Source organism: Anolis sagrei, chromosome 1 (genome assembly GCF_037176765.1).
Source record: "Anolis sagrei isolate rAnoSag1 chromosome 1, rAnoSag1.mat, whole genome shotgun sequence".
In the NCBI taxonomy this organism is placed as follows: Eukaryota; Metazoa; Chordata; class Lepidosauria; order Squamata; family Dactyloidae; genus Anolis; species Anolis sagrei.
Genome location: NC_090021.1, coordinates 269,103,641 through 269,131,091, shown reverse-complemented (window position 1 = coordinate 269,131,091; position 27,451 = coordinate 269,103,641). Strand labels below are relative to the sequence as shown.

The 27,451-nt window shown below is 41.1% G+C and overlaps 1 protein-coding gene across 1 annotated transcript in view; it reads left to right on the top strand.

The window, feature by feature from the left end:
* SLC1A2 (solute carrier family 1 member 2) overlaps positions 1 to 27,451 on the top strand; it is a 123,118-nt gene that overhangs the window by 62,021 nt on the left and 33,646 nt on the right. The window contains exons 2-4 of the mRNA XM_060764841.2: positions 14,470 to 14,609; positions 22,955 to 23,107; positions 25,905 to 26,155. Of these exons, the coding sequence (XP_060620824.2) occupies positions 14,470 to 14,609; positions 22,955 to 23,107; positions 25,905 to 26,155 (544 nt within the window). The remainder of the gene's footprint in view (positions 1 to 14,469; positions 14,610 to 22,954; positions 23,108 to 25,904; positions 26,156 to 27,451) is intronic.

The following is a 27,451-nucleotide window of genomic DNA, read 5'->3' as shown; positions in this document are numbered from 1 at the left end:
AAAACATGAGAGGAAAATGCTTCTCACTGCTTTTTAAGCTTCCCCCGTAAAAAGCTTTTTCCGTTCCACCAGATGGCATGCACTCATCAAATCAGGCTGTGCTGTGATCATACATACTGCTCCAAGAAACAGCTGTCAAAAAGCATAAAGCCGCACATACTAAGCTTTAGGACCTAAAATAATTTGTCACAAGAGATTCTATTATGCTACACTTGATTTCTATAATCCCTTTAACACTGCACAAAAAGTTAGCATACCCTTTAAAACCAAGGAATGGTTTCTCAGGGGTGTTTTGGTACATGGGTGTATTTGCTTTCATAGGTTCATTTTTAAATTACTTTTAGTGAGATTTCTCCTTGTAAGTAATGAAAGTAAGCTGTGCATAATGACTCTGTAAGAGAGCTGCTGCCATGGCACTGTGGTGACATTGGTCTTCCCTTATTTTGGGGGGTGCATGGGTTAAATATGTGGGGATTCAGGAAGAAATGGTTTGAGAAAAGAAGTGTCAGGCCATTAGGATACTTTAAGTGTGAGGAATCAATTCTATACTCATGTATCTGGGAATAAGCACCAATGCCATTCCCCTTGTGAAAACCAGAGTTTTGGTGACACCCTGGACCCTTTCACATCACAGAGTTATAGCACTATGATTCCACTTTAACTGGTATAAATAAATCATATGAAATCCTGGAAAGGCTCAGAGAGGCACGGTACTTCACCAACTAGGAAGCCCAGGATCCCATAGGATGCAGCCATAGCAGTTACAAGAAGACTCATAATATCTATTTCGTGTGAAAAAGCTAACCATTCTAACAATTATTCTTTATATAATGATCCTGGGCTCTAGTACAAACTTTATAATGTGGCTACCACTTGGCTATATGGAAAAAAGGATTCTTACTAGCCAGAGAATATTTTCTTTAATGTCATTGTATGTCATTCTGACTTGTCTTTATAGCCAAATATGGCAATATGCCACATATATTCATTACTTATGTTGCTTTTTAGTGCAGATTCCCATTAATGCTTCTGACAACATTACTTCAGCTGATCTCAAAATGCTGGTAGGGAAAGTGGGGCACATGTGGCCCCAGATTCTTATTTTGGCCTTTTCAAGCTACTTGTGACATTCTGCCATCCCTCCCAAAGGCTAAAAGAAAATCAAACCAAACCAAACAGAAATATGACCTGAAAAATCATAAAACAAGACCTCTCACTGTTTCTGGAAGTTTTGGGATTGACAGACTGCTCTCCCCACCGACCTATACTCCTCTCAATGTTTCAGAATATGCCACAAAATCCAAAAATCATAATCAGAAGTGACATCTGGTTGTGTCATTTTACCAGTTGAAGTCCAAAAATAGAATGGTGCTGAGAGGGTGTCGGGTTGACATTTAGCCCCTGCTTCCACCTCAATGGCCCAATTTTTTTCAAAAGATATGGACACCCACTGAATATATTGAGCAATATGTCTGCATAAACATCCCAAAGACCTGTTAATAATTTCAACACATTGTTTCCCTTATGATAATGGATCTATTGGAGTCACTAGGACCCAAGGTAAGGTAAAATGGTCCTTTCCTGCCCCTCTGTTGTTCAAAAATGCTCAAAAAGGGATTCTGAGGACAGCTGCTGTTGACCTTGCCTGTGGCATACACACATCTATAGTAGGGTTGACTAGAATAGAGTCTAACATTTTTTAAAATTCTTCATATGTTTATTTATTTATTTATTTATGCGCTTATATACCGCTAATATCTCAGCCTAAGTCGGCGACTCATTGCGGTTTACAACAACTAAAAAGTTAAAAACAATTAAAAAACAGTATTCAATTTAAAACATGAAACACATATACAATACAAATTATTGGGCCACCAATAATAATCCCATGCATCTCGTAACTAAAATCACAATCCAAAATTCGTCGTCCATGATTACCAGTCCTTTAGTCATCAAAATTCGTTGCAACGGATTAACCGAATGCTTCTTTAAACATCCATGTCTTCAGTCTCTTCCGAAACACCATCAGCGAGGAGGCTGATCGTACCTCTATAGGGAGGGTGTTCCAAAGCCGAAGGGCCACCACAGAGAAGGCCCTGTCTCTCGTTCCCGTCAGCCGCACTTGTGAAGCCGGCGGGATAGAGAGCAGGGACTCTCCAGAAGATCTTAGGGTCCTGGTGGGCTGATAGGCTGAGATACGTTCGGATAGGTAAGTTGGGCCAGAACCGTTTAGGGCTTTAAAGGCCAACGCCAGCACTTTGAATTGAGCCCGGTAGCATATCGGCAGCCAGTGGAGCTGGTGCAGCAGAGGAGTTGTGTGCTCCCTGCGCCCCGCTCCTGTTAGTATCATGGCTGCCGCCCGTTGGACTAATTGGAGCTTCCGGGCTGTCTTCAAAGGCAACCCCACGTAGAGAGCGTTGCAGTAGTCAAGGCGGGATGTAACCAGAGCGTGGACTACCGTGGCTAAGTCAGACTTCCCAAGGTACGGTCGCAGTTGGCGCACAAGTTTTAACTGTGCGAATGCTCCCCTGGTCACAGCCGAAACCTGGGGTTCCAGGCTCAGCGATGAATCCAGGATCACACCCAAACTGCGAACCTGCGTCTTCAGGGGGAGTGCGACCCCGTCTAACACAGGCTGTAACCCTATACCCTGTTTGGCCTTGCGACTAACCAGGAGTACCTCTGTCTTGTCTGGATTCAATTTCAATTTGTTCGCCCCCATCCAGACCGTCACAGCGGCCAAGCACCAGTTCAGGACCTCGACAGCCTCCTTAGTAGCAGGTGGAAAGGAGTGACAGAGTTGAACATCATCTGCGTACAGATGACATCGCAATCCGAAACTCCGGATGATCTCGCCCAGCGGCTTCATGTAGATGTTAAACAACATGGGAGACAGTATTGAACCCTGAGGAACCCCACAAGACAAAGGTTGTGGGGTTGAACAGGAGTCTCCCAGTAACACCTTCTGAGACCGACCCTTGAGGAATGAGCGAAGCCACTGCAGAACAGTACCTCCAAGACCCATCCCCGCGAGGCGTCCCAGAAGGATACCGTGGTCGACGGTATCGAAGGCCGCTGAGAGGTCGAGCAGCACCAACAGGGACACACTCCCCCTGTCGAGCTCCCGACGCAGATCATCCACTAAGGCGACCAAAGCTGTCTCAGTACCATGCCCCGGCCTAAAGCCAGACTGTGCCGGATCCAGATAATCCGTGTCTACCAAGAATGCCTGGAGTTGCGAGGCCACCACACGTTCCATGACTTTGCCCAAAAAGGGGAGATTGGAAACAGGCCGATAGTTGACGAATTGAGTGGGGTCCAGTGATGGTTTCTTCAACAGCGGTTTTATCACAGCTTGCTTTAAGCTGGCTGGAATTTTGGCCTCCCGAAGGGAGGCATTAACCACCACCTTCACCCACTCGGCCAATCCCCCTCTGGCCTCCTTTAGAAGCCAGGATGGGCAGGGGTCTAGGATGCATGTGGTAGCTCTCATTTCTCCAAGCACCTTGTCCACATCCTCGGATTGAACCAATTGAAATGAATCCATCAAAACCGGACAAGCAGATGCTCGTGTTACATCCTCAGATACTGCCGTTAATATGGTATCCAGTCCAGAGCGGATCAAAGCGACTTTGTCTGCGAAGAACCGAGCAAAGGCTTCGCAGCGAGCTGCCGAGTCATCAGGGCACCCATCCTGAGTGGCGGGTTTTAATAGGCCTCTGACAACTCGGAACAGTTCGGCCGGACGGTTCTTTGCAGACGCAATAGTGGCCGCAAAGAAAGTTTTCTTTGCGGCTTTTATTGCCGCGGCATATGCCCTTAAAAAGGACACAAACCGTGTTCGATTTGGCTCGCTCGGATCTGAACGCCACACGCTCTCTAGTTCCCTCTTCTTTCGCTTCAACGCTGCCAGCTCCTCGGTGAACCAAGGAGCTGGTTTAGCTCGGCTACTTGAGAGGGGACGTTCTGGAGCGATCGTGTCTATTGCCCTAGTCATCTCCCCATTCCAGAGAGCGACCAGAGCATCAACAGGATCACCAACCGAGGTGGCGGGAAATTCCCCAAGAGCCGTCAGGAATCCGTCCGGATCCATAAGCCTCCTGGGGCGGACCAATTTAATGGGTCCTCCACCTCTGCGGAGGTTGGGGGGTGCAGTGAGTCTAAAGCTGACCAGGTGGTGGTCGGTCCATGGCAACGGAGAGATGGATAACTCCTCAACACCGCCACCTTCCTCCCATCCCTGGCAGAAAACCAAGTCCAATGTATGTCCAGCACTGTGGGTGGGGCCAGATACCTGTTGGGACAGCCCCATGGTTGCCATGGTAGACATGAAGTCCTGAGCCGCTCCCGATAAGGCGGTCTCGGCATGGACATTGAAGTCCCCCAGCACAAGCAGCCGTTGGGACTCCAACGCCAGGTCCGAGACCACCCCCGCTAGCTCAGTCAGGGAGTCTGTAGTGCAGCGAGGTGGACGGTACACTAACAGAATCCCTAATCTGTCCCGGTCACCCACCCTCAGGTGGACGCATTCAAAATTTGTTGACTGCGGGATGGGGGCCCTGGTCAGAAGAATGGAATCTCTATAGACCACTGCAACTCCGCCTCCCCGCCCTCCGGATCTCGGTTGGTGCTGCACAGAGAAACCTGGTGGGCAAAGCTGGGTTAAATTTACACCTCCCGCTTTGTCTAACCAGGTCTCTGTGATGCACGCCAGATCTGCCCGTTCATCCAGGATTAAATCCTGGATGAAAGTTGTTTTACAGTTGACAGATCTGGCGTTTATTGCATTGTTTACTGGACTCTGCTGTAACCCTACAGTGAAAGTCTGCATTTCTCAAGTTTTTTGTCATAGTTTTCTCAGTGTTGATGCTGCTTGAAAAAAAAAACACCCAGAAAGGTAGAGAATGAGAAGAAAAAGAGGAAATGGGTTAAAGAAAAATGACCTTGGGATCACTGTTACTGGTTTTGCTAATTGAGGCCCCTTCCACACTGCCATATAATTCATATAATCAAAGCAGATAAACTGCTATGTAATCCAGTTCAAAGCAGATAATCTGGATTGTATATGACAGCGTAGAAGGGGCCAGAGGTAGAACTCTGTTATTCATTTTACTTGTTGTTCTGTTCTGGGATTATGTGAATTTGTTTTTCTTAATGAAACAATGAAATACTGATACCACTGCAATGGAAAACATAAACCAGAAAGATGCAGCATTGTATTCTTACAACTGCTGGAGAAAGTCTTGCCTAGAATCAGAGTAGTAGTAGTAGTAGTAGTAGTAGTTGCTGCTGCTGCTGCTGCTGTTGTTGTTGTTGTTGTTGTTGTGCGCTTTCCAATTATTTCTGACATGTGGCAACTCTAAGGCCACTGTGTTTTTTTGTTAGATTTGTTCAAAAGACATTTGCAATTGCCTTCCTCTGAGGCTGTGAGACTTGCCCAAGGTGCATTTCCATGGCTGAGCAAGGACTTGAACCTTGGTCTCCAGTGTCATAGTCAAACACTCAGACTATTATACCATTCTGGGTCCTCAAAGAATCATAATTATATTATCTAATAATGCTTTAGAGCAGGGGTCCTTAAACTACGGCCCACGGGCCATATGCAGCCCGCCAAGGGCATTTATCCGGCCCATCGAGGGGATTGGGCCTCGCGCAAAGCCCCTTGCCGCTTTCATTGCTTGCACCACACAGCCTGCTTTCGTGCGGAGTCCCTCACCACTTCCCAGGCCCAGTCCCTCGCCTGCAAGCAATGGAAGCGGCGAGGGGCTTTGTGCAAGGCCAGGCCGCGCGGTGCAGCTTACCTGGCTTGTGCTGCCCCTCATGTGAGCCAGGAAAGGATGGCTGTACCACGCAGCCTGCTCTCAAGCAGAGCTCCTCGCCACTTCCATCGCTTGCTGGCGAGGATATTGGGCCTGGTGAGGGGCTCCCTTTCCTGGCTTGCATAAGGGGCAGTGCAAGCCAGGAAAGCTGCACCATGCGGCCTGGCTCATGCGAAGCCCCTCTGCGCTTCCCAGGCCCAGTCCCCTTGCCTGCAAGCAAGTAGCGAGGCTCTTTGCGCAAGGCCAGGCCATGCGGTGCAGCTTTCCTGGCTTGCGCTGCCCCTTGTGCAAGGAAAGGGAGGCTGCACCGCACAGCCTGCTCTCGTGCGGAGCCCCTCGCCGCTTCCATTGCTTGCCGGTGAGGAGATTGGGCCTGGTGAGGGGCTCCGTGTGGTGCAGCCTCCCTTTCCTTGGTGAGGAGATTGGGCCTGGCAATGGGCTCTGCGTGGTGCAGCCTCCCTTTCCTCCACTGGATCCAGGCCTGGACCCCTCCAGGATGACCTTCAATGGCAGATAAGCTATACATCCCAGCACCTCCCAAATGCCAAGGTCTATTTTCCCCAAACCTCTCCAGTATTTTCTGTTGGTGATGGGAGTTCAGCTGATAGGCTGATCAGTAAACATATTCATGGGTTTCCTGCTGTTATATTAAGACGATTACCCATGCTGTGACATGCTTAACGTCAAAATTTCATTTATTTGTAATTAGAAATAAATATTTCACAGTGTATAATTACACATTGTTTTTGTGATTAATCACTATGCCTTATGTTCAGATTGTAACAATCAAAATACATCCTGCATATCAGATATTTACATTATGATTCATAGCAGTAGCAAAATAAGATATGTGCAGTGTGCATGGGAATTTGATAATAGATTTAAAAACAAACAAACAAACAAACAAACTATAGTCCAGCCCTCCCACAGTCTGGAAGTAAACTGGCTCCCTGTTTAAAAAGTTTGAGGACCCCTGCTTTAGAGCAAGGCGTCTTAAACTTTTCCACTTGCTTTCCCTTTCTGCCTTAGAAATGTTTAAGTGACCTTGGGTATATCGGTATATAAAATAGATATAAAATCAAACATTTACTGATAACAAACTAGCATTTGCAAGGCTTGCTAAACAAGTTGATTTTTCTTATTGTCGAATACAACTGAAGCACTTTTTTGCAGAGTCCACTGCAAACATTGTTGCTATCAGATTTCTATAAATGGGTGGCATTCAGAAGCCTTTACTGTTGTCATTTTTGTGGCCCCAGCATTCAGCTAAGGGGACCTCATTTGAAATCAGAACCCACAGTTTAAGAAGCAGTGCTTTAGAGCAGTGCTTGAAGTGGTGGTCCATGGAGGTCTCTGGAGAGTTTTCAGGAAAGAAAGAAAATATTGTACCTTATGGAAAAAGTATGGTTTCAGTCCCTGGCATATTGGGGGAAAGTTGCTAGCCTGCAACTCACATAGCATAAGAAGGACAGCTCACAGTATAAATGCAAATATGTAATAAATTGGGCCCTTTGGTTTTCCCTGAAGTTGAGTTACAAGATTCCCTGCAGATATCCCATTACGTACAACGACAATAAAATTGTGTCCCTTATATAAATGGGATTTCAGGATTTCCTTCTGGGATTTTTTAAAAAAAAAATCATGGCATGGTTTAATCCATGGATACAGAATCCATGCATACAGAAAGCTGACGCTGAACCATTATTCTCTCTAACACAAACAAATGACATTGTAAATGACTTAAGCACTGCCTTTGAGCCACAACCTCTAAAATGTGTGCTTCTAATACATATAACAAGAAATAATGCATATTAACAGGAAAGCAATTCAATAAAGGGCTTTAGCGGTGACAAAGAGGGCTTTAGAAAAACCATTTAAAGCAGAGGCAGGATTCTCTTTGGTCATGTTGTTTATTTTGATGGGGGTAGCATTTTTGTAATTCTTAGAAAGAGACATATGGCTTAAACTGGACCACTGTGGTTCAGTGATGCATAATCCTTGGTTTGATAACTAGCTGACACTTGGCCGTGGCAATGCCAACCTAGATTTCCCGGGATTCACACAGATTAGCAATTCAGCATCAACAGAGAGAAAAACAGCATTCACCCTGCCCCTCCCAGACTTCAACCAATAATTATGAAGCAAAACATGGACTGTGAAATCCATTTTAATTACTCTTAACACCTGTCACAAAGGAACAAGGTCAGCTTCACCAGTGCAGTTTTGTTCTGCATAGCATTACATTCTTCCTTGAAGCGTTTTCTTCCCAATTTTATATTTAAATTAATTTTTTTTTAAATTCTTACCAATTTCATATGTATGTATGCATAATTTCATTTGTACATTCTCTAAACTATGCAGATGCTTATGCATTTTTTCTTAATGGCTACATGCATGTCACCCTCAGTGTTAAAAGACACACATTTTGAAATGAATGTATTATTTGGCTCTACCTCCAAAAGAAAAAAATCTGCCCACTGATGTTAACAACAGGCAACCAAATGCATTGTAAACTGTTCATGATAGGCAACCAAGACATTATATAGTGGTTCAGTGTAAACTTTCAGCTTTCCAGTAGTTCATGCGTCATGCTACAAACAGAATTGACCAAATATGAAAAATATGTACATCAGATTCTATCCATCTATTGTTAACAGTTTGCCAGACACTGGAACAAGCTTTTTCATAACAGCTTTGTTGCTCATTGTTTCAAGTTTTGTTAATGTTTGTCAGTCATTGTAGCAAGCATTTCACAACAGCTATTTGGTCTTACCCACAGTTTGTGTTTGCTTATTCTTAAAAGACTATGACTTGATTTTGTATATCTATACATTGTTGGACATTTTCATTTATTTTGTATTTGTGTTCTTTGTTACATCATTTGATTAGTTAGATTCTGGTATTTGTTATTTTCTATAAACATCATCTTTGTTACTCTATTTCTTCAATAGTTTCATCTATGCTTTTCTTAATGTCTTTTATGTTTCATTCAAATGAAAACATTAATTTGGCAAATTTATAGAGTTACTGTTCTTCATATGAATGAATGTCAGAAGTTTAGTTTAAAGAAAAGTTGGGTACAACTTGAAGACTACCAGGCCAACAAAAAGACAATACATACCCTCTTTGAGCCATCGCATTGTATTCATATTAAATATGGGCTTGCCAATGTTTTCTTTTTTATTACTTTGTCTCATGTCTAGTATGGTGCAAATTCAAATTGCAAGCACAGTGAGCCCAGGCATTGAGGAAGTAATATGGTTTTGTGTTCTAAAAAACCTTGTAAAATATAGGTACCTACCATACTCTAACCACTGTTCACACTGGCACTTCACTAGTATCCATGTGTTATTATAAAAGCTGTGTGTTACATAAATAATTCTGTGTAGGCAGCCCTATAAATTCAGGGATTCTTTGAGAGTAAAAAACTAAACAAGTCAATGCTGCCAACAATTATATTGGCTTCATATGAACTAACCAAAACGTTTGGATGGGATTTTAGTGAGAAGTTAAAAATCTCCTGGAAGCATCTGTAAGAAGCACACACAAAAGCACCAAGAACAGACCAGGTATATTTAAAGCTCCTACAATGAAACACAGATGTGATAAAGAAATATTGAGCAGCATTTGCTTCATTGTTCACAGGGATTACTAGATTCCATTAGGAATGTACAAAATGGATAATTCTCTACAAAGCCCCTTCTTCTGTTTCCTGCTACTTTTATTCTGCACATGATTGTGCACTGCCAAATGTACAGTTCATAAGTCTACCCAATAGAAATATAACAGCTCTTCCTGGAATGACAGATGGTGATGAATGGAAAGGACTCACTGGCAAAATTGATCAAAGCAGTGTATACAGCTGACTGAAACTGCACTTAAACTAAGATGGTATCTGAAGGTGATTTTGAATGTTGTTTGTGTAAATTAAAATATTTCTTTTTCTCAGTAAAGAGGAACTTGTGTGTGCAATCTGTGTATAGAAAACCTGTCCATGTTTCCTTTTGCGATTAAGACTGGTGATCAAATCCAGAAGGTATTTAATGAATTGATGGAGCCACTATCCAGATGGTTCTGTGGGATCTACTACACTAAAAACTTTTGTCATTTCAGTCAGCACAGGACTCAGTAGAAATCATTGCTGAACATACGGGTTTATCAGCTTACATTAGCTTACATTATTTTTATGGCTAGATGTTTGGATTCAGATAACAATTTTGTCCTAGTGTCAAGGGAGGACTTTGAGCAGCAGTGTTCTCAAGAGAAAGAAAGCATGTTTACTTTCTGTAGCTAACAAGCTTTTGGCAGAACAGAGTTTGGAAGTATAATAAATTGGTGTGGTTTATATAGTTGACTTCAAACTAGGACATTTGTTTCCAAATACAGAGCTCTAATTCTGACAGGCTACAATTCCCAGACAGATCATTGAACATGCTGAATGGGAACTGAAGTCCTGCTGCTTCTGAAATTACATGAAACAGCAGTGTTAGTGTAATCCATGGCAGAACAAACAAACAAAGCACAAGTCCTATTCTATGTGATCTTCCAGTCCATCCATTATGGTTTGCAGCTTTGGATTAAAGGGAGCGGTCAATTCTCCTGTTTAAGGAACACAATTGGCTGCTGGTCATTATCTGGTCCCAATTCAAGGTGCAGGCTATTACCTACAAAGTCCTAAATAGTTTGGGACCAGCCTACCTTTGTGATTGTATTTCCCCCTATGAACCTGCATGATCCCTTTGATCATGAGGGAAGGCCCTCCTCTCACTCCCACCTCTGTCACAAGCATGGCTTGCAGGGACAAGGGCCTTCTCCTTGGTGGCCCCTCAGCTCTGGAACTCACTCCACAGGGAAATTAGGCAAGCACCCACCCTGGCAGCCTTTAGGAAAAGTTTAAAACTCAGCTTTTCTGGTGTGCTTTTGAAGAATGAATAATTAATTCCCATGTCAGGTCCTTTCTCAGTGTCAATTGGTTTTCTGATGCCCTTTATCCCATCCCTCAGTTGAGAATAACCTCATTGTTTATCCCACCTGAATCTCTAAATACAGCACTTTATTTATCTACCTCACCCAAATATTTTCACTCTTCGCACTTGTTGTTTTATTATGTTATTGTATAAGCACTTTTACTTAATGTTGTTGTGTGTCTTGTATGTATTTTATTTTGCTTTAATGTAATTATTTGGTCTTGGTCCCATGTTAGCTGCCTCAAGTCCCCTTGGGAAGATGGAGGCAGAGTACAAATAAAGTTGTTGTTGTTATTATTATTATTATTATTATTATTATTATTATTATCGGTGCTGCAGGATTGCACCTTCTTTGCAAGCTCAGTTCAGTCAAATATGACTTAGTGGGGCAATCACGTCCGACATTAGGAAAGGCATATAGCTACAGGGGATGCAAAATTATGACATTGCCCCAAATAGAAATAGCTCACCTCCAATAAAAATGTTCTCCTGTCCTCCAATTTCTAGCACTACAGTACCTCAAACCTTCAGAAGAAGAGGGAGAAAGCAAAATTACCAAGGTAACGCTGACACAAACAATAGAAGAGTTTTAGGTAGGAATAAATTTCAATTTTCTGTAGCGCTATAAATCTGGGGTGTGAAGTGCAGAATTTTTTGTTGGGGGTGATATCTTTGTGCTACAGTTCTTCAAACAGCTGTTGACAGTGTCAAATCAGGACTCAGTCTGACTTGACAGATCCATCGTGCTTCTCTGAATGAGGTGACAACTGATAGGTTCCAATGGAGATTTGTTATTGTTGTTTACTGTAAACGCTTGCATTTTCTTCGTTGCTTTCCTTTTTATAGCTATGTTTTAAATTGTGTGTTTTTAATTGTATCAAAAATGAAGGCAGAATCAATCTTACTGTGAATTATCTTAGAAAATCTCTTCTTCGAGAAAGGCAAAATATAATCAAATATATTAATGAATATGTAGGCTTTCATTGAAAGAAAGTGACTGTTCAGGGAGAAAAACCTGTATTTTTTGTGCAGTTGTAGATATGGAACTGTGCTGTTAAAATAAATATTCTATTTAAAAACATATTAGAAAGTGTATGGTGTCAGTAGAGCTGTCTCCTAGACTGTTATCATACTTGAATTTGTCCTTCACATGACACAAGCTTCAAATGTGGGGTAGAGGTATCTTGCCATTTCTAAAGTGCAGGTTTTCCCCATGATTTCTAAGTTGATTGGTAACTGAGCTCTTTTTCAATTCCCTGTGAAGAGCCTTGTAAAAACGCCCAATTTACCATGTTATGGGAATTACTCCTTGCCTGCTTGTAACATTAGTGATGACATCATCATGGAAGGAGGAGCCGAGATGGGCAGAATCAATTCCTTTCTGCCGCCATTATCACTTTAGGAGCTGGGGATGTATAGCAAGTATTTGAAGATATTAAAAATATTCAGGAGAAAATGGCAAGCATGCAAATCCTGTGCTTCTTCTAGTGTCTCCATAACCTTAGCAAGCTTCCTCTTTCAACATTCTTGATTGCCTCTCTGAAACTCCTGCTGTCCTGTCAGGCTTTTGTTTTGCCTACCTTTTTCTTCCTTCAGCTGTCCCTTTCCTGCTCTCTGGGTCTCCTGAAGTGCTGTTATGTTGATGTTAAAACGTCCCAACCCCTTTGCAATGATAGCAGTTCTGTTTTCGGGCTGTTCACTGTCAGTGTTGTCCATCAATGTCCGTACGTTCCATGTACCGAAGTTCATTTTTCTTTTTTGACCGCAGGGTGGTGACCCCACTGGACGCGGCAGTCCAGTCAGGGATAAGAGAGATAGACTATGTTTAGGGCACCTTTTCTAGCCCTCTCCCCATGTGTGGTGAGCAGAGTGGGTCCTAAAAAGGGCTGCTCAGTCATGGATACAGCTGCCGAACTACTCAACTGCCTCGGACCTTGAGGTAGAACGACTGAGTCCATACCCACCACCCATGTGCCAGTCTGTGACTAGGGGCTTCCAGATTTCACAGTCCTGCCCCCGTCGCCACTCGCTGATCGCCATGGGACTTTGGTTCGTTTGTTTTTATTTTCTTTGGAAGACGCCTGTGCGTGAGTGAGGCTCCTCAGGTGGCATAGTTTACCAAGATGACCGTGGCTTCTCAATCTGTTGCAGCCTTCTTCTGCCTTCATAGCTGTTGTAACATGTACCATGTTATCCTCCGCCTGCTCCGCCGTTGAGATCTTTGGGTCTTCAGACTATGCTTGGTCTGGAACCTCCCCCACGGCCACTCCTGGGAGTGCACGACTCCAGTTGTTGTGCCCACAGGTTCATCGGAACAAGCCCCCTCATCACGACAAGGTGACAGTCCATCGAGAGGGACTTTCAAGTTACCCTATCAGCAGCAGCCCTGCTCAGGTCTTGCAGACTCTGATCTGTGGTTTCTTTGTTTGAATCTATCTATCTGCAAAGTGGTTCCCCCTTTTTTCCTATTGTCTTTCCTCTTATAAAGCATTATTTTCTAATGAGATGCTTTCTCATGATATGTCCAAAGTATCTCAACTTCACTTTAGTTATCTTGACTTCTAGGGAGGACAGAGAAGAGGTCCATGCAATCCACTTTGACCTTTTTGAAGAAAAGATGAGATACATGGTTGATAATACTTCTAGCAGCAATAACACCCCCTGAGGCTTTTTAAATATTGAAGTGATGTAGAAATGCTTTGAAATAAATACAATTATTTAAAAAAATAATGAAAGGAATAAGATTTTTAAAAGAGTTTTTTGTATCTATAGACATAAGTATCTGTGTTAAGTGTCAATTTCATGCAATAACTCATATAGTGAAAAGCAATACATGTGTGCAAACACCTTATATCAAGGAAAGGCAATCCTTCTTTATTTAGATATGCATTGCATAATAAAATATGAAATGGCTCTTAGCCCCTTTCCCTACAGAGCTTGGAAAAGTTACATTCTATAATTGTGAGCTTCAGAATTCTGGGAGTTCTAGTACAAAAATCTAACATTTCTGAGTTCTTCCAGTGCACTGCTAGGTCTCAATTTCTGGGACAGGACTTTTCTGTTTGCTAGAACAGTGTCACAATACTATAGGACAGTGCTCTGTTTCAGAGTGCTCAGTCACTGAGCTTGTGTGTGAAATTAAGGCAAACACTATGTTATGGACTGCAAACTGTCTTTATTTTGTGACTAATTAAAAAGTTTTTCTCTCATTAAATATTCCAGCCTCATTAAAAAGTTAACATTTTGGGGTAGCAGCTGCAATGAGGCAGATGGCACTGAAAGAAGAAGAAGAAAAGGGAGGATGTACTTGGATTACCAGGACAGTAGTTAAAACATTGCTTTGAATCAAGGCAGACTGTTTCCACATCAGACAGAATGCCCTAAGCTTCAAAGCAATGGTGACACTGAAACTAACAGAAAGATGGAATAAACCTGGAAAAGAAACATTAGCTTTCTGCATTACTTTTTGCCATTTTCTGAGCCTGGCTGGATTTTTGTGAGGGGCTTTTCACCTTTCTGAATAAATAGCAGGCATGTTTTTTCCTGGCATCTCCTTAAGTCTTGAATTCTTTTATCCTTAAATTTTAATGATGAGCCTTGCTTTTATCTTTCTGTGTAGAACCTAGTTGTATGAGGTGTGTCCAACCATATAATGTCATGCCTTCCCTTTTTCTTTCTTCTAGTGCCAACAACATGCCAAAGCAGGTAGAAGTGCGGATGCATGAAAGCCACCTGAGTCCGGTGGAGCCTCGGCCAAAGCATCTATGTGTAAGGCTCTTTGCACCCCTCAGAAAAAACCTCCTCCTTACACTGACTGTTTTCGGTATGTAAAAGTGACAAATGTTTCATCAGTCTGGTTCACAAACATAATAACACTACATTTGGAACATATGCTCCTATATTGTAAAATATTCCTGCCCATAACTTCAATTTTTCTAGCTTCCTCTATTGTCTAAAATCCACAGCCTTGAGTGTCCATGCTCACTTGTAACCCAGCTTATCACAACTCCTAATTATGTGCAAATGAAATACCGTAATACTCCAAAATAAGCTGAGTTTTTCAGCCTTTTTTATGGGCTGAAAAAGCCTCCCTTGCCTTATAATGGGATCAAACCAGGCAACAGAGCCTGGAGGTCATTGCTTGCAATATATAATCTATTTCTCAGTGCGTTTTCATTTACAAAGCCTCCCTTGCTCTTCCACTTCTCCCAGGCTGGAGTTACCCATTTGAGTCAAAAGGGAGGGAAGGAAAGGAAATATATTTCATTTCCTCCTTGTTTGTATGGCTCTCTTTCAAACCCACCCAATTGCCTAGCTTTTTTTAAAAAAAAAACCCCAAAAACCCCAGAAGTGATCTTTCTGGTGGCGAAGAAGCAATATCTATTCCACTCTTCCCCTATATCTGCTTACAAAAGAAAATAAAGCTCTACATTTGCAAAAGTCAGCAACAGGAGATGTGTATTTTTTTCCCTAAGGAAACAGAAATGGTGGGTTTTTGAGGGGGGTTAAAAACCCCTTTCTACTACTTTTAGAGTTTGAAGAAAGGAGAAATAAAAGAGGTGGGAAAGAGGAAGAGAAATGAGGCCAAAGGTTTTTTAAAGGGGGGCTTTGCTTGCATTTCTTCCTTGAGTAAATACATGCTCCAAAGTTTGTAAATCTATATATATAAATTTGTTAGGGGCATCCAACGAGGAAACAAAACTCAAAAACCCCCTAACGAAACTTAACCAAAATTCCCATGCCCATAACACAACCCACAAGGTACAAACATATCTACTCAAAATGAAAAACAACACAACAACACACTCACAAAACGGCAAAACAACAAAACTCAAAAATCCCCCAACGAAACTTAACCAAAATCCCCGTGCCCATAACACAACCCACAAGGTACAAACATATCTACTCAAAATGAAAAACAACACAACAACAGACTCACAAAACGGCAAAACAACAAAACTCAAAAATCCCCCAACAAAACTTAACCAAAATCCCCGTGCCCATAACACAACCCACAAGGTACAAACATATCTACTCAAAATGAAAAACAACACAACAACAGACTCACAAAACGGCAAAACAACAAAACTCAAAAATCCCCCAACGAAACTTAACCAAAATCCCCGTGCCCATAACACAACCCACAAGGTACAAACATACCTACTCAAAATGAAAAACAACACACTCACAAAACGGCAAAACAACAAAACTCAAAAATCCCCCAACGAAACTTAACTAAAATCCCCGTGCCCATAACATAACCCACAAGGTACAAACATATCTACTCAAAATGAAAAACAACACAACACACTCACAAAACGGCAAAACAACTGAGCATGCGCATTGACGCCCAGCCGCAAGTTCCATCGCGTGCGCACATGGCCTTCCGGCCAATGTTCCCTCTGCGGAAACCATGCCCACTCCAAGCCCCGCCGCGCCGCTTCCCGCACACACACGCCCCCTGCCGCACACACACACGCAACCCCACGCTCCATCACTCCCCCCACCGCCGCACACACACGCAACCCCACTCCCCCCGCCGCCGCACACACACACGCAACCCCACTCCCCCCGCCGCCGCACACACACACGCAACCCCAGGTTCCATCACTCCCCCCGCCGCCGCACACACACATGCAACCCCACGCTCCATCACTCCCCTGCCCCAATCTTACCTCCTTTTACTTCAGGCCACCTCCAAACCCCACCCCGCCCCTTCCCACCCTGTCAAAATCTAGGAAAGACAGGAAGGAAGGAAAGAAGGAAGAAAGAGAAAGGGAGGTAAAGAAAAAGGGGGAAGGAAGGAAAGTTAGAGAAAGAAGAAAAGGAAAGAAAAGGAAAGATGGAAGGAAAGAAAAGAGAGACAGCAGAAGAGAAAGAAAAAGGGGGAAGGAAGGAAAGAGATACAGAAAGAAGAGGAGAAGGAAAGATGGGAAGGAAGGAAGGAAGGAAGGCAGGAAGGAAGGAGGGAAAGAAGGAAGGAGGGAGGGAGGGAGGGAAAGAAGGAGAGAAAGAGGGAAGATTGGCCACAGCAATACGTGGCGGGTAAAGGTTGTTATTTCTATGATTATTATGATGCTATTATTATTCCTATGAGACCCTTTTAGGGGGAATGGGAGAGGTGTCAGGTCCCGGAGGCAATGCATTGCATTATTGTTATTGTTATGATGGTGGTGAAATAAAAGGAAATAAAAAGTGAAAGAAGGAAGCAAACAGGGAGGGAAGAAAGGCAAAGGAAGAAAGGGGGAGGGAATGAAGGAAAGAGAGAAGGATGAAACCAAGTAGTGAAAGAAGGAAAGAAAGAAAGAGGTAGAGAAGGAAGAAAGGAGAGAAAGGGGGAGGAAAAGGGGGAAGGAATAGGTAGGGACCTCTCTTTCATAATAGTCCAGATATCTACCTCAACTTTGATAAGTTTTACTATAGGCCACAGCAACGCGTGGCAGGGCACAGCTAGTAATATATAGATTTCCCCCCTAGAAATCTTTGCAAGCCCTATGTACCTAAATATCTGTATCTATCTATATACATTAATTTTTTATATATGAATTTTCATATGTTTGCACGTCTCTGCAAATCCTATATAGATATTGATATTGATAAATATATAGTGGTACCTAGTATATATTTTTGTGTGTATGTATATGTCGATGTTTGTGTGTGTATATATATATAAATTTTATATATGAATTTTCCTCCCACATGTTTGCAAGTCTTTGCAAACCCTATATAGATATAATTATCTATATATAGAGAGTTGTCTAGATAAATAGATATGAATATAGAAATATAGAGCTTCCAAATATTACAAAGGGGAATTGCACCCACAAATAAATATATAGACATGTCTAGATAGATATGAATATAGATATATAGGGCTTGCAAATATCGCAGGAGAAATGCACACACACACACACGTATATATAGAGAGAGATGTTTAGATATAAACAGATTTATAGGGCTTGCAAATATTGCAGGAGGGAAATGCACATATATAGAGAGAGGATTTACAAACGTTTCAGGGGAAAATGCATATATGAAATTAGTATATATAAGATCTATATCTAGCTCTGCATTGTTTATATAGGCATTGAATGTTTGCCTGTTACTATGTTGGAAGCCAGCCTGAGTCCCCATGGGGAAATAGGGTGGGATGCAAATGAAGTTTTATTATTATTTATGTCACAGTAAATGAGATATATATGCTGGATTTCATATCACAAAATCAGAATTCGAGCAATTATTATTATTATTATTATTATTATTATTATTATTAATTAGTTGTTGCCTCAGGTTACAACCTCGTTCTCAATAATATTTATTTATTTATTTATTTATTTATTTATTTATTTATTTATTTAATATATTTGTGTACCACCCTTCTCAGCCCTCAGTCGACTCAAGGAATTTATTTAAAATTGGATTTATTTCTAACTGTCATGTATAATCTCCACTTAGTTCAGGGTCAATAATGTAGAAAATGAGGAGCAGGACAGGGGCAGTCAGTCAATAGGAGGGAACAGATTTCAGTGGGCGACCAAGTTTCACAGATCTGTTATTTGACATGTTGAAGATTAAAATTGGAAAAAGCAACATCTTTTAAAAGCAGTGATCCTTCTTTTCTAAAATCTCCCATAACAATAATAGATATGGTTGTTTTTAAGCGACAGACAAATATGGCTGAAAATATAGGGCATTTATCTAAATCACACCACAATCCATCTATTCCACACTGCTCCCTAAATCATAACAGTGGTCTATATCCTCATGGGAAGAAACCATCTCCTTGACATCACAGAGTAGAGGGGCAATCTGGAACTATAGACTGAAGGTTTAGATCTGGTTCTTTGTAAATATTGTAGATCCTCCTCCATCGGTTGTTGCCATGGCCACCAAAATCTGCAGTGTTTCCACTGCCATTGCTAGATATGGGATGTTGGAGTTCAGCAGTGACACAAAAGAATCCTTCCATCATCATTTCATTTTTTTCTAAAAAGTGAGGAGGTGTTTTAGGGAAGAGTGCATGACCGTATTGTGGATGAGAGTGTTCTGCGACCATCTTGCACTGCTGCAGTTGCAGCCAAAATTGGGTGGCAACTGTGGCAGCCATAGGAATCCCTGTCGTGGTTGGCTGCTGTATTTGGGTATTAATGTTTTGCCAGAAGCGATTAGAGGCTGAGAGTTGGGTCCTGATGACTAGGTTCCCTTCCACACTGCCCAATTATTGCATTTCAATAGCATTTATACAACAAGAGGTATTTCCTGTAGAATTCCAGTACTGTAGTTTGACAGAACCCTAAACCTCTTTGGCAGAGAGTTCTAAATATCTCACAAAACTTAAAATAGTACCAAAGTACTTTAATTGTGTATTATGAAAGTGACTTGTGACATTGCTCAACCCTCTTACAGAGTATCAGTCTACAATGTTGGGTATACATTTTGTATATAGACTTTGGTTTTTTTTCCCCATTTACAAGTGCAGTGTGGGCATAGGACCCAAATTCATGAGAGTGAAAGAAAATCTGTTTCATTTTGTCAACATTAAAAATAATTTTTTAAAATCTCTCATTGGGAGACTGGAAGGCAGGGCAGTGAAAGATGTGTTTCCCTTGTCTTTCCTCACAAGCTGCTGATATTTTTCCACTCTCTCCCTCACTGAACACTAAGCCAATGATACAGTGATCTACTTTTCTCAATTGCCTTTGGGTATACCAGCTTCCAAATATGGAGCAGTTTGACATTTTACTGTGGTTCGCTGGCTTCCTGCCCAGGCTTACTAGTTTAGTTTATGTTCTTTTTTTACACTGTTACAGTACTGTGAACCTAAGAGCCAAATGTGTGGCCTTCACACAGCCTGTCTTTCTTCACTTGAGTTTGAATGGACAGCTGCACTTCTGGTGGGTGGTGAAAACTATACACATAGTCTTTGCTGAATATATCCATACATTCTGAAATATTTTGAATGTATGTGGACATAGAGTGTTGGCTCAGAGTGAATCATTCATAAATGACCAAGTTTTTCTTCAGCACTTGGTAAAATTAGTTTTTTTCTCTCCACAGTTGTATTCTTTTGAACTACAAGTGCCTGAATCCCTCCATTAGCTTGGCTATGTAGTTTAGGCATTCTGGTAACTGTAGTCCCCCAAATGTAATATTGGAAAGCTCTGAGTTCCCAAGAGAGCTTCACAGCATTGGTTTTCAGCTACATTAAAGGAGCACCCAGAAAAATTCAACCTTAGATGCAGAAGATGTTGCATTCTAAGTCTATGAAACAGTAGTAGCATAAAGACAATATGTGGTTCTAAAAAAGTGAATTTTCAGGATATATAAATATATGTAAATGTGTCATCCGACTTCACCCAGAGAGAGCCAAATCTCCAAAGCCATTATAAGACTAAAATAAATGTATGAGTACATTCAATTTCCCCTGCTTCATTCAGTGTCCTATGAATCTTTCCACACATCAACCTGAATTCAGCATCACCTCAGCATTTCATAATGTGGACATACACATTACACAGCCATACACCACTCCCCCAATTCACCACAAAGTCTAGAAGCTGCCCCACATGGCTATGCCAAGTTCATTGTGGGGTATTTAAATGGCAGTGGCTAAACATCTCTGTCCACTTTTCTTCTTTAGAAAAGAAATGGCTGTTGAAGGGCATTTTTCTTTATTTGTTTCACTTTTCATGGCTTATAGTTTGTCAGAAACCCACATTTGGTTCTTCGTATCACAGAAAAACTTAATTTTTGTCTACAACCTCCAGAATCCCCCAGCCAGAAAGACTACATAGTTCTGGGAGGTGTAGTTCAAAAATGTAACTTTTCTGATTTTTTGCTTCTGGTGAACATTGTGAGTCACTAGCCATTTAGGGCAAAACTGTAGCTCCAGCAGTTGTTCTGTTCCCGAGGAAGCTTTTGCAAGAAGACTATCTGATATAACATAGTTATGTCTATGTTATATGTCTAATATAGCATATTGATGTCTGTTCCAAAAGTTGCTTTTCCAAGATTCTTCTGTTAGACTACTACTACTACTACTACTAATAATAATAATAATAATAATGTGGAGAGTCATTGTCCCCACTGCTTTTCATCATTGCCATGATCCCTCTGTCAACAATCTTACAAAAAACAAACCTCAGCTATCAAACGTCTCAGAGATCTCACAAAATTTCACATCTGCTGTACATGGATGACCTCAAGCTGTATGGAAAAACTGAAATTGAAATCCAGTCTCTGACTAACACTGTCCGAATCTTTAGCACAGACATCAACATGGAGTTTGGTTTGGACAAATGTTCGACAGTGGCACTGAAGAAGGGAAAAATCATTGAAAGTGAGGGCATAAATATGCCCAATGGCTAAGCAATCAAGTGTCATGAGCCAGAGGCTTATAAATATCTGGGCATACTACAGCTGGACAACATCAGACATGAACATGTGAAAACTGTGGTCAGCAAAGAATACATTCAAAGGGACAGAAAAATTCTCAAAAGCAAGCTCAATGGAGGCAATACCATCAAGGCCATAAACACCTGGGCCATACCTGTCATAAGATATACTGCTGGCATCATAAACTGGATGCAGGCAGAACTGGACAATTTGGACAGAAAATCTAGAAAACTCATGACTATTCACAATTAACTACATCCTCGCAGTGATGTTGACCTAGAAAGTCTGGTGGCAGAGGATTTTTACAAGTCAAACAAGCAGTTGAAGAGGAAAAACACGCCCTGGCAGAATATGTCAAGGAAAGCCAAGAACCTGCTTTAATTGAAGTCAATAATCGGAAACCTCTCAAAGCACAGCAGACAAAGAGTCAGTACAAGAAAACTGCACTCCAAACCAAAGCTGACAGCTGGCACAACAAAGCCTTACATGGGCAGTTCCTTGAGAAGATTGAAGGAAAAGTTGACAAGGAGAAGACCTGATTATGGCTCATGAATGGAACCCTGAAGAAGGAGACAGAAGGCCTGATTCTTGCAGCCCAGGAGCAAGCCATCAGAACCAATGCCATTAAGGCCAGGATTGAAAAATCAGCAGATGACCCAAAATGCAGACTGTGCAAGGAAGCAGATGAAACCATGGACCATCTGTTTCAAGAAAATCGCAGAGACGGACTACAAACAAAGACACAACTCTGTGGCCCAGATGATTCACTGGAACTTATGTCACAAGTACCACCTGCCAGTAGCAAAGAATTGGTGGGATCATAAACCCTCAACGGTTGTGGAAAATGAACATGCAGAAATACTGTGGGACTTTCGAATCCAGACTGACAAAGTTTTGGAACACAATACACCAGACATCATGATTGTGGAAAAGAAACAAGTCTGGATTATTGATGTCACCATACCGGTGACAGTCGCATTGAGGAAAACAACAGGAAAAATTCAGCCACTATCAAGACCTCAAAATCGAACTGCAAAGGCTCTGGCAGAAACCAGTACAGGTGGTCCCAGTGGTCATTGGCGCACTGGGTGCCATGCCAAAAGATCTCTGCCTGCTTTTGGAAACAATAAGCATCAACAAAATTACGATCTGTCAACTGCAAAAGGCCATCTTACTTGGATCTGTGCGCATCATTCGAAAATACATCACACCGTCCTAGACGCTTGGGAAGTGTTCGACTTGTGATTTTGTGATACGAAGTCCACCATATAGATCTCATTTGCTGTGACATACTCTGCTTTTGTGTCATTAATAATAATAACAACAACAACAACAACAAACAACAACTTCATTCTGATATTCCGTCTCCATCTCCCCGAAGGCACTTGGTGTGGTTTACATGGGAACCAAGCCCAATATAAACAAAGGTTACATAGTAACACAATTAAAAACCTATAACAGTAAAATATATTGAAACAGTAAAAACAATAAAATGTAAGACATCATAAGACATAAACCAAATACCAAACAACCAGTAGCCAAGAAAAGTGGGCATGTGCAGATTTGAGACTAACAGGGCAGAACAAGAGCTTGTACAAATGCAAACTGTAAGGCTGGAGCTGGGAGTAAAGTGCTGGAGATCCAACCAAAAGATTAGGGCTACATATAAACACACACACACACAATCAATTTTATTTATTTCTTTTCCTCCCTCAATCACAATCCTATCTTTTAAAAGGGTTTTTGTTTTTGTTTTCTTTCTTATTTATCCAGGAGTCATTATGGGTGCGGTATGTGGCGCTCTCCTTCGCATGGCAACACCTATTAATCCCGATATCGTAATGTTGATAGCCTTCCCAGGAGATATCCTGATGCGGATGCTGAAAATGTTGATTCTCCCTTTAATTATCTCAAGTTTAATCACAGGTAAGATGTATTATATACAATTAGAAACATTTTTTTGTGAGAGAGGAAGACCTAAAGAGCTATGCTGGATGGTATTTATGTTTTTCCCTTCCATTCTTTACAGACCGTTTCTGAGTTACAAACAAGATAGGTTCTGTATGGTTTGTTCTTAAGTTGAATTAGCATGTAAGTTGAAACCGGTACATATTTTTAAGTGTAACTCAAGTTTTGGATAACATAGGGAAGTGTTAACAACACTGTAAAATCAGTTTTGCTATCTTCGCCCCTATTTAAACGATTTCACCTTGCTTTCTATCCCTGAGACAATGGGATTTTGAACATTTTGGAAACAAAGATTGGTGATAGTTTCAGTGGAGACACTTTTTTCCATGATAATTTTTTCAAGAGTGAATTTCCCTTCTGAAAGATAGATTTCCTCTCACTTCCTTTTGGCTCACCAAGTCAACAGGGGTCAGTTTTACCAGCATGATTAAATGCTGTGCGATGTGCCACCCATCAACCAGCCTACCTCTAAGAGATATTCAGATGCAAAGGGTGTCTACTGTCTTTTCAGGGACAGAAAGCTGTGAGTTTAGCATTGACATCCCATTCACTCCCAGGCAAAGCTGACCGGTTGCCTGTATGCCACCATTTCCCTGCAACTAGACCACAGAAACTGTGCCACCCAGAATCCTAGCTCCTCTCCCATTCAAGAAAAATGCAGGCAGGTCAAATCTATAGGCTACTACAGCCTCTTCCCCCTTTTTGTCAGGCTTACTCTCCAAGCCATGCCAGCCATTACCCAATTCCTCCATGCTCCAGAGACACCTACTCATTCCGCTAGAGCTGCCTTTAGTTGTTTCATGCTTTTCCTGCCTACAGCTGATGATGCCCAAAGTGAAAATTGCCTCTTGTATTGTATCTTAAAAGAGAAAACCTGGGGGAATGGGTGATTTTTGAGGGGAAGAATCAGGACTTAAAAGCCAAGTGTCACATATGTAACACTTCCCATTGAGGGATCTCGACACGATGGTGTTGGAGTGTATATCAGAGAGCAGGGACACGTCCGATGTTTTCCTATACTATTTGTCATGGTAAATCTGAGAAAATGAGACGGATGCGTTCCCCATAAAGCAAGGAAAGTGCTGGCCCCAAACTTGAGTTTCTTTAGTGGCCAAAAACCTCAAAACATATAAGCAACTCTAGCACTATTGTTTTACCAACATTCATCCCAAGTGAAACATCATCTCACCAAAGACCCCCTTTTTAGAATAAGAGTGGCTGTTGCCAAACAGAATAGAAGTTTAGCGGTTGCAAGATGTTAAAATATTAGAAATGATGCCTTATTAAAGATGGAGCCAATTTGTTTTCTCCGATTCCAGAGACATTGACAAGGAACAGTGAATTCAAACTGCAGTGAAAGAGATTCCACATAAACATTAAAGGCAACTTTCTAATTGTTAGAGCTGTTTTTTAAATAAAGTCTGTGGATGTCAGAAGTGCTTGGATTTTGTATTTCTACACGTCAAAATAGGGTTGAACTTGATGCCTTTGGTATTCTTCCAGTTAGTGATAGAGATTGAGCATCCATTATCTGGAAATTTGACATATCCCAAAACCGTCCACATGGGTAGCTGAGATAATAGCACATTTGTTTTCTGATGGTACAATGTACACAGTCCTTCTTTCAGCAAATTATTTTTAAATGTTGTATAAAATCACCTTCAGGCTATATGGATAAGGTGTATATGAAACATAAAAGAATTTTGTGTTTAGACTTGGGTCTCATCTTGAAGATAATAATAATAAATAATAAACTTTATTTATACCCCACCACCATCTCCCCAATGGGGACTCGGGGCCAAGCCCGGACAACATATTACATCAAAAGAAAACCAAAATGTAAACAACAAACAACGTCATCAAAAATACATTAAAAACATGAATATAATAACAAAATAACATTACAATAAACACAGTCACAGTAACAGTGGGTGGGCCACATGTACAGGATAAAATGTTTAAAAAACTCTAATGAGATAAAAATAGGAGCAAGTTATTTGCAGGGAGCTCATAAAGACACACAGGGTTGTGAAAATAAACTTCCCATTTGGGGGGCGTGTACTCCAGTGACAGAAGCGTTGAGGGGAGCAATAGTGTCATGTTGTGCACCTACTCGTTAAAGGCACAGCAGAAGAGCCAGGTTTTAAGGTTCTTTTTGAACGTTTCTAGTGTAGGGGTTTTCCTGATCTCTCCAGGTAGTCATGGAGCCACAGAGGAGAAGGCTCTCTCCCTTGTGCCCACCAGACGAGCTTGTGAGATTGGCAGGGGCGAAAGGAGGGCCTCCCCCGAAGATCGAAGGGCCCGGGTTGGTTCATGGAGAGAGTTACGGTCACGAAAATACTTCACTATGTATATATAGATAAATACAGGTTTTCCAAAATCGGAAAAAACACTCCAACTCTATATCACTTCTGGTTCCATGCATTTTGAATTAGGGATATTCAAACTAGATTGGCCAGAATCATTTTGGCTCATTTTAGTTCAGGAAATTTTCTTTATTAAAAATACAGATGTAGTTTCAGTGTATGTGCAAAATGATATTTAATTTGTGTGGGATACTAATAATGAACATACAAAAATAAACCACTATGAAATGAACTGTAAAAGGTTGAAAACCAATATAATACAAACCCAGTAGGTAAGTAGATATTTTTTAATGGGAAGGATAATTATGGTTCTTGGCAGGTCATAGAGAGTTGTGATGCTGAATAAGGAGCTGTGTGTGTACTAACTCCTCCCATGCTTTTTCATTCAGGTTTGTCTGGCTTGGATGCCAAAGCTAGTGGCCGATTAGGTACAAGAGCTATGGTGTACTATATGTCCACGACAATCATTGCTGCTGTATTGGGAGTTATTCTGGTCTTGGCCATTCATCCAGGCAATCCAAAGCTGAAGAAGCAGCTTGGAGAAGGAAAGAAGAATGATGAAGTATCCAGTCTGGATGCTTTCTTGGATCTTATCAGAAACCTGTTCCCTGAAAACCTTGTGCAAGCATGCTTTCAGCAGGTGAATAATATCCCTTTATCTTCCCACAGTGTGAACACTATATATATATATATATATATATATATATATATATATATATGTAAATTAGATTTCTACCTGTAAATGAAACTTATTTTATATTGATCTGGAATCTGTTCTCTCACACATATATACATAGCACTACCATTAAATAGTGAATGAGAAATGCTTCCTTCTCATCCTTTCATGAGGAGAGGAGGGTAACAATAAAATAATTCATCGTCTTCTTTTTCCTTCCAAGCCCAGAAGATGAGCTCCTTCTTGGTTTCTTTTGTTCTAGAGAGGTGGCCATCGGTGGATATGGCCTTGAGAGACTGGACAAAATAAACACATTCTACTGTCATACTTTTTTTAGCTATTTGATGGGAAAATGCTCAAAATTGACATGCAGATTTTACAAAAATATTAAAACAATCAAAGCATATGCCCAGTTCCAATGGGAAACAATTAGGCTTGGTATTTCATGACCACAAGGTCATTTGGGGTTTTTTTTTCTTTGCTTGTTCATTTGCTACTTTGACTTGAAATATATTTAAGTTCTTCTTTATGACAGTATTTGGAAAACCAAACCTTCGTCTATTCCTTTCCTACAGTCCCATGTGTGTAGAGTAATGTGGAAATGCTGCCATGACTACTCCTGTATGAATCATATCAATTGGAAATCTACAACGAAAGTGTTAACCGGCTCCAGATAACTTGGCAGTTTTTGTGGGCATATCCACTTCATTATGGCCATAACATGTCTTTGGATGAGATACTGGAGGGAAAGGAAATGTTCCTGCTGATGATTGTTGTGCTGTTACTCAATGGATAAATAATTTAGGATGTGTCATGTTTCACCAAAGTCACAGAATGAGCAGAGCTATGTCTGAACATGTTGAAAAGATTATTGTTTTCTTAATCAAAAGCCCGATGTGTTTCAGCTTTTGTATACTCTTCTTCAGAGCTATTTAGAATCATAGTCCAAAAAAATCTAGTCTTTGAATTCTCAAACCATTTACTTGATACAAACTGATATGCAAATTTTTAAAAATATATATTTTAAAACCCCCATCTTTTGTGCATCTTAGAATCAAAGAATTTTAAGAGTTGGAAAGGGCTGCTAGGACCATCCAGTTGACTTGCTGCAATAAAGACTAAAGGACGAAATACAAGTTACTGTGTTATGTATTCTGGCAAGCAATTCACTTGAGTTACTTCATTATAAATGTTTAGCAACTCCACTAATACAATATAGGGAAAACACAGAAAAGATGGGGAATAAAATAGAATTAAAAT